Source organism: Phalangium opilio, unplaced genomic scaffold (genome assembly GCF_054372755.1).
Source record: "Phalangium opilio isolate 3A_F unplaced genomic scaffold, DU_Popi_V2 ptg000024l_1, whole genome shotgun sequence".
Classification (NCBI taxonomy): Eukaryota; Metazoa; Arthropoda; class Arachnida; order Opiliones; family Phalangiidae; genus Phalangium; species Phalangium opilio.
The window spans coordinates 6,560,229-6,568,338 of record NW_028324155.1 but is presented as its reverse complement, the minus strand read 5'-3'; the positions used below and the strand labels follow the sequence as shown (position 1 = coordinate 6,568,338).

Below are 8,110 nucleotides of genomic sequence, written 5' to 3'. Positions count from 1 at the left end.
AAAACACAGAGGATAATCCAGAGGATACAAAAGGCCGCCCAAGGCACCACGACGTCCAACTGTTCGTCGTCAACAATTTACAACGTTTCGGCCGTAAACCCTCTCACTCCCGCGCCGGTCACGCCATCACCTTTAACCGCAGGGCTACCCTCGACGCAAAACGCGGCGCCAAATCAGCCGCTACCCTTGACGCAAAACGCGGCGCCAAATCAGCCGCTAACCTCGACGCATAACTCGGCGTCCAACAACCAACTCCCATCCGCTGGAGCCGTAATCCAGACATCAAATCCTACGCATAACTCGGCGTCCAACAATCAGCAATCACCTTCAGGAACTTTAATAAATCACCAAGTTCCGGCCAACCCGCCCAGTCAACAAATCATGGCACCGCAACCGCAACAAATCACCGCGGGTAGCTTACCAAGCTACAACGGCAGCGAGGTGAAATTACCAACGTACACGGTCCCAATATTTCGAGGGGATCACGCAAAATGGAACGTCTTCTGGTCGAGATTCAAGTCAACAGTAGACAATAACCAACGACTGAGTAAGGTCGAAAAACTTATATATTTAAATTCATTTTTGGAAGGGGAAGCCTTTGAGGCTATTGATGGTTTAATAGAATGTGATGAGTCGTATGACGAAGCAGTCAAATTGTTAAAACGTAGATTTGATAAGAGTAGAATTGCCATTCATACATACATGAATAACCTTAAGAGTATTCAGCCGGTAACCAGCTCGAGCGACATAGATGGTCTTCGTTCAATGTTGAATACTTGCGAAGTAAATCTACGTTGTCTCAAGGCCCTTGATGCTAATATAGTAGCACACACATCTTTTCTTTGCCCCACACTATTAGAATGCATGCCAGATGATATTAGGACTGCTTTTTGCGTAAAAAAAGTGGAAATAGCGATTGTTTAGACGCGGACGAGCTAATCGCCTTCCTTACGGAACAAACCGAGAGTAGGGAAATGGCCCGCTTGCTTAGTAATAAGAAAAATGCCACGGGAAAACCCGATCATGCTAAAAGGATAGAAAGTCAAAAGAGAATGGAAAACCATTCTCAAGATAGGAAATGGGGTGGGGGGAGATCTTTAACGAGGCATCAACCCTCAGCTTCGGCGCTCGTAGTAACCAAAAGAAGTAACAATAACAAACAAGTAGCTAACATTTATTGTATTTTTTGCAAGACCGACACCCATAAGACACCCAATTGCACAAATCACACCCTCGATGAAAAGAAGCTCATAATTAGAGATAGTGGTCGCTGCTTTGTCTGCCATAGATTAAGTCACACGTCAAAAGATTGCATGTCACCAATCAGGACATGCAAGGCTTGCGGGGGAAAACACAATTACGCCGTTTGCGACAAAAATCCCGCAAATATCGAAGATAAATCGGAGGCGAATCAAAGTTGACCAGTGGTCACCACTACCGTCCCTATAGAAACAATGGGAAGGGCGGTATTTCTTCAGACAGCGTTAGCCTTAGTCAGGGATCCCCAAAATCCGCAAAATCAGGAAGTAGCTAAATGTTTACTAGACGGGGGAAGCCAGGTAACGTTTGTTAAGGAAGAATTTTCTAGAAGGCTGAACTTGCCAGTAGTAGGTTATCAAGATATAGATGTGTATCATTTTGGGGATAAGGAGCCTATACAAAAGAAAGCTAGGAGAGTAGTTGTAACCTTGCAAAACAGGGAATTTCCCGAGCGAAGCCAACAAATAGTCGCTTTAGAGACACCCTTTGTTTGTTACGCTTGCAACGACTCTGATAACAATAATAATAACCAAATTAGAGGTTTAATGAGATCTAAAAATCTACAACTAGCAGATGATGTAAAATTTGAAGGCCCAAAGTCAAGAGCGATAAAAAATGACATTGACTTTTTAGTTGGAGCAGATTATTATTGGGAACTCGTAACGGGAGACACTGTAAGGTTAGGGCCCGCGCTAGTAGCCACCGAAACAAAATTGGGTTGGTGTATTCAAGGGCGCGAAGGAGAAAACAATAACGAAAATGTGGCGTACAACTCGAGCACCACAATGTTAGTATCCATAGGTTTAAAACGGTTGGACGAAACTCTCAGTAAATTTTGGAGTTTAGAAAGCCTAGGATTAAATAAGGGGGAAATTAAAGAAAACAGTAAAGATAGAACAGTTACAGAGTTCTTCAATAATGTCACTCACAATGGGGAAAGATATTGCGTAAAATTGCCCTGGGAAACTAGCAAGGAAGTACTCCCTGATAATAAGGCAGCCGCTGAGAAAAGAATGCGCTCCTTAGTTAAAAGATTTCATAAAGATAAACAGTTTTATGAACAATACAAAAGGGTTATAACCGATCAGTTAGAAAAGGGAATCGCTGAAATTGTCCCATCAGATCAATTAGAACTTAGGCCACCTGGTACCTATTATATGCCACACCAAGGAGTATATAGGGAGAAGGCAGTAACCACTAAATTACGTGTGGTGTTTGACGCATCGTCACACGCTTATGGGGTGCCGTCCTTAAACAATTGCCTATCAACAGGTCCTAATCTAAATCCAGACCTTCTACAATTACTCCTTAAATTCAGAAACAATAAAATCGCGATAGTCGCGGATATAGAGGGAGCATTCTTACAAATAGCACTAGATGAACCCGACAAGGACTCCGTTAGATTTCTGTGGGTTAAGGAGAAGGACGGTGAAATAGTACCAGATGAGTTTGAAACCTTAAGAATGACCCGATTACCATTTGGATTAGGTTCTAGCCCATTTCTCATGACATGTACCGCAAAATACCACGCGCAAGAGGCAAAAAACGTGGAAGAAAATGTCAGGGAGAAAATAAAAAGGGATGTTTACGTAGATGACATGACAACAGGAGAGGACAGTGTAGAGAAAGCCCTAGCCACATCCATTGGATGTTTAAAATTAATGAAAGGCGCGGGAATGCGGTTTCGCAAATGGGGAACGAATGTTCCAGAACTCAGGGAAGAGTGGGAAAAACAACTAGGGGAAGGTGGGGAGCCAATGTTTGAACAAGTAGACAAACAGATGCTCACAGTGTTAGGACAAAAATGGGACACTCAGGATGACACCTTTGCCATAGATATTTCAAGCCTACTAAACATGCAAGAGAACTCAAAATTTACAAAACGACAAATTTTGAGTTATGTTTCCCAACTATTCGACCCAATGGGTTTTTTAGCACCATTCATTATCCGTGCAAAAATGCTCTTTCAAAGTTTATGGGAAAGTAAAATGGGCTGGGATAATGAGTTACCCGTGGAGTTGAAAGAACCGTTTCAAGCTTGGTTCCAGGAATTAGCAGACTTGCAAACCCTCAAAATTAATAGGCATTATTTCAACACGGAGTCGCAAGATGATGTAACGAAAAAAGAGTTGCATATATTTTGCGATGCTAGTAAGAAGGCTTACGGGGCAGTAGCGTACGTAAGGTATGAAACTAGAGATAATAACGTAGGAGTATCCTTTGTGGCCGCTAAAACGAGAGTCACACCCATCAAAGAAGAAACTTTGACAATTCCCAGACTGGAATTGATGGCCTGCCTGTTAGGAGCGCGCCTGGGAAGTTACGTTAAAGGTTCCTTTAATAGCACACCAATTGAAACTTACTATTGGACCGACTCGAGCATAGCTATAGGTTGGATAAACAGTAACCCTAACAATTGGAAACAATTTGTTAGCAATAGAACAACAGAAATTAGGGGTCTAACCGAAACAAAAAACTGGTCTCATTGTCCAGGGGTTGACAATCCCGCCGACCTGCTTTCTAGAGGCATATCTGCTATAAATTTAATAAATAGCGAAATTTATTGGAAGGGAGCCCCTTGGTTAAAATTATCAAGGGAAAACTGGCCACAAGGGGAATTAAATCAGGTCCCACACGAATCGGCAGAAAGGGAAAGACGCCAATTAACACTAACAGTGACAGCTGCAGAAAGCAAGGGCCTACACAAATTAATAGATCTAAACAAATTCCATTGCTTAAAGAAGGCCTTGAGAATAACAGCTTATGTTTTGAGATACATAGATATCAGAATAAAGGGAGCAAAAGGGGGTTTGGGTCCCATTAGCGCCGAGGAAATCGAGAAGGCAGAATTATTGTGGGTAAAATCTTCGCAAGCCTCTGACTTCCAGCCCGAGCTGAAGTCCTTGAAAAGGGGGGAAAATGTTAATAAGAGCTCAGACCTGGCAACATTAAAGCCATTTTTAAACGATTCTGGTGTGATTTGTGTTGGAGGTCGAATGGAAGAATCGAACCTAACTTATCGTGAAATACATCCGATAATCTTGTCTAAATCTTCAAGATTATCAAAACTATTGGTAATAAAAAGCCATATAGAGGTAGGGCATGGAGGTATCAACGATACTTTCACGCAACTTAGAGAAAGGTATTGGGTTCCCAGTGGGAGGCAAATTGCGCGAACCATAGTCAAAGGTTGCCCCACGTGTAAAAAAATAAACGCAAAGCTAGGTGATGCCCCGACAGCTCCCCTACCCAAAGATAGAATGGAGGAATCTCCACCCTTTTCTATTATAGGTCTAGATTTCGCAGGACCTATCTTAGTTAAGGAATTAGATGCAGCAAAAAAGGCAGATAAATCAAAAAAGGTTTACGTAATGAGGAAAACCTATATTTGTCTCGCAACATGTGCCGTAACAAGGGCAGTCCATCTCGAGCATGTTCCCTCACTCTCAACGGATGAGTTTCTAATGGCATTTAGAAGGATAATCGCTAGAAGGGGGTTACCAACAATTGTCTACTCTGACAATGCAAAAACCTTTAAAAAGGCAAACACAGACTTAAAACTCATCTGGCAAAATTTAAACACAAAAAAATTTGAGGAATTCTTCACTAACCGTGGAATAAAATGGAAATTCATTGTGGAAAGGGCGGCATGGTACGGAGGGTGGTGGGAACGTTTGGTTCGATCAGTTAAAATTTCATTAAAAAAGACCCTTGGCCACGCCTCTCTCACCTACACGGAATTAGAAACCACACTGCTCGAAACTGAGGCAGTAATTAACTCGCGACCCCTAACCTATGTTTATAACGATAACAATGAGCCCCATCCCTTGTCACCGGCTGAATTCTTAATTGGTCGGAGAATAACGGCATTGCCGCCAATAAGCTTCAAAAGGGAATCAATACCAGTGTCGCGAGAAGAATATGTAAAACGTCAAAAATACAGAGAAACAATCATACAAAAACTATGGACTCGATGGCGCGCAGAATACTTAAAAGAACTGCGGTCTGCTCATCACTCAAAAAACGTCACAAGTGCGAAAGAAATAAAATTAAACGACGTAGTGTTAATACACGACGACAAGCTTCCACGGCATATGTGGAGCTTGGGCGTCATCGAAGAAGTAATAAAAGGACGTGACAAACTAATAAGATCATGCATAGTTAGAACAAAAAATGGAAATAAAATAAGACGTTCCGTGCAACATCTCTGCAATTTAGAGATCAGTGATTAACCGCGTAAACCATGGTGATACTCATAAGTATCACGTGGGGAGTGTAAAAAAGTGTATCTTTAAGTGTATATTTACGCGCTTAATTTTCTGTTTACTTCATTTAATATACTTCTAAAATTTTCCACACCTTTTTAATATGAAGAAAGTACAAATTTTACCAAAACCCATTTCAAAGGTGTTTCACCCTGTTTTCAAGTAAATCTCTACCCCTTTGTATCCCTTCAACGGGTTTCTTATCTTAAACATCTCTTCAAATTCTAAAATGTATAGTATTAAGCCTACACCGGGGAAACCTCGGGACAATTCTCGGTTCCCCGGCAAAGATTCTTGACGCCGATGGAAAATCTTTGACGTCATCGGGAAAGGTTCACGGTCGAGATCATGACCTGGTCAGGGCAGCCAGGGAGCACGGCCAAAGGTAACAACGAAGCCGGCTCTCTGGCGACACTGGCCAAGGTGAATCCCCTATAAATACAAGGATTCATCCCTTTGTAAATCAGAACTTCACCCAACTAGCTCCGAGAACCTCGACCTTTTCAATCCTGCGTACCCAAACCAAAGGGACGTAAAAATCTATATAAATAGTTAGATTTTGCTACTTTTTGTACATCTTAGTAACTTGGAATACCAATCCAAGTTTGTAAATAAAGTTTTTGTTATTAATTTGTTTAAATGAGGTTTCTCCTGAAGTTTTCATTTCGTACACGGAAGTTTTATCACAGTCCTAGACTTGTTTCAGTCCGAGTCTAAAGACTTAATCGCTCTCCCCAAAGAACCATAGAGGAAGATTAAAATTAAATCAGTAGCTTAGTGATCGCAAATTCGGAATACGGGCAGCTCTTTCTTCAATACTTTTAGCATGAAATTTTTGATAGCGTACAAAAAGAAAATTTTGAAAGACCAGATAAGTTATTATCCTTAATTATTGTAAAAATAAATGGCTTATAGTTTTTAAACTCGTATTTTATTTAATTTTAGTTTCTTCGAGTTTAATACATTACTTTCGAGTATATATATTGACCTCGTCCTTAATTTACCCTAAATACCAAAAGCATGGCCAAAAGAGTCCAAAGGATGTTCTCTTCTAGGGCAATACTGAAAGAGCGATTACATTTTATGAATATTTCTCCATATAAAAATAAATCAGAGCAATATTTAATTACCTCATTCAATTCTTTGATTACAAATTCTTTAGTGAATTCTTCTACAAGGTGGCGCATTGATTCGGCAACACAACATAGTAATGGATCGTACCGTTTCACGCCTGCCTATTTACGAGAAAATTTCACGAAGAAAAAATTCGCGCTATTCAATATTAATCAACTTCAAAATGCGTATTATTTGTTGTGTGTTCAAATAATTTAAATAATTAACAACTTGCCTGATCCGTGATTACACCGGTACTTTTACAAGTTCCTCCGTCGCGGCTACCGGTTGTCGCCTTTTCTAGGCAATTACTTTTGTCATTCCTGACCCATCGCTTGTGAAAAAACAATTGAATATTTGTAAATTATCTTCATATTCGTTTTAATGACCCGTAACTGAAACTCAAATCAAGGATCATATAAACACTGTAGAGATTAGGATTGTATATCAATGTCGTTTGAAATATCAATTCATTTTTTAATTACGAAGTTAATGGCTACCGCTCCCTTAGGTAAGACTACATAATGGCTTTACCATATGGGTAAGGATGGTTTTTTGATTGGATGTAACCTCTTGCCTTATGGAAGTTAAGAGATAATACTTAGTATTTATACAATATCCATGGTTTTAGTCAGCCCATATACTCTTGACCTAACGTTATACTTACATTTGTGTAAATTTTTAAATTTTCAAAGCAGAGGTCTATAATTAAATAGAAAGGTAATTATTAAAAAAATTATTAATACACAATTATCGCCCCTTTTGATGGAAGGGACGGGTTAATTTATCCTCGAATGATTCCCATTATTCCCAAACCCATTTTCTTCGTTCGTTTTGAAGGTGATTAATAATCATTTCTAATATGTTGAAAAAAAATGGGCTTGACAGAAATTTGTCAGTTTTTGACTAAGGTCCTTTGCTAGCTGCTAACTATAGTTCATCATTCTGAGTTTGTTAGTTTTAGCTTACCGCCGTATTTGCAAAATAATTTGTGCAAGTCCGAGGCTACTTTCATTTCTTCAGTAGAATACGGAGTTCCGTTCGCTGGTTTGCATGGCTCTGGTTCACGTCGGCTCGTCGGAGTAGTTACCTCCGCTTTTTTTGTCGGCGTAGTTACCTCCGCTTTTTTTGTCGGCGTAGTTACCTCCGCTTTTTTGGTCGGCGTAGTTACGACCTCTTTTACGCATGTTACCTCCGCTGGTTTGGGTGGCTCCACTTCTAATTTAGCTTGGAAAGCCGTAGTTCCGTCCTTTCTCATACATGGCTCCATTTCTAATTTACTTTGGTAAGTCTCCTCTACCACAGTTAGCACGACGATGGCGAAGAACGTGGCGTAAGTTTTGAAGTTCATGGTGGACGATCGGCTTGCAGTGCATGAACTAAAGATCTCCATGGGAAACAATTCTTTTAAAGGGGGTTTTAACGCTGACGATATTTCATAAAGTGCAATTTTCATAATGGCCTTATTGTTC

General features: G+C 40.4%; 1 protein-coding gene across 1 annotated transcript; it reads left to right on the top strand.

Annotated features, from left to right (window-relative positions):
- The first annotated feature begins 1,454 nt into the window (after positions 1–1,454).
- Positions 1,455–5,492, top strand: LOC149692489 (uncharacterized). The gene has a single exon (XM_089867549.1). The coding sequence runs from the start codon at positions 1,455–1,457 to the stop codon at positions 5,490–5,492; it is 4,038 nt and encodes a 1,345-aa protein (XP_089723675.1).
- The last annotated feature ends 2,618 nt before the right edge of the window (positions 5,493–8,110 follow it).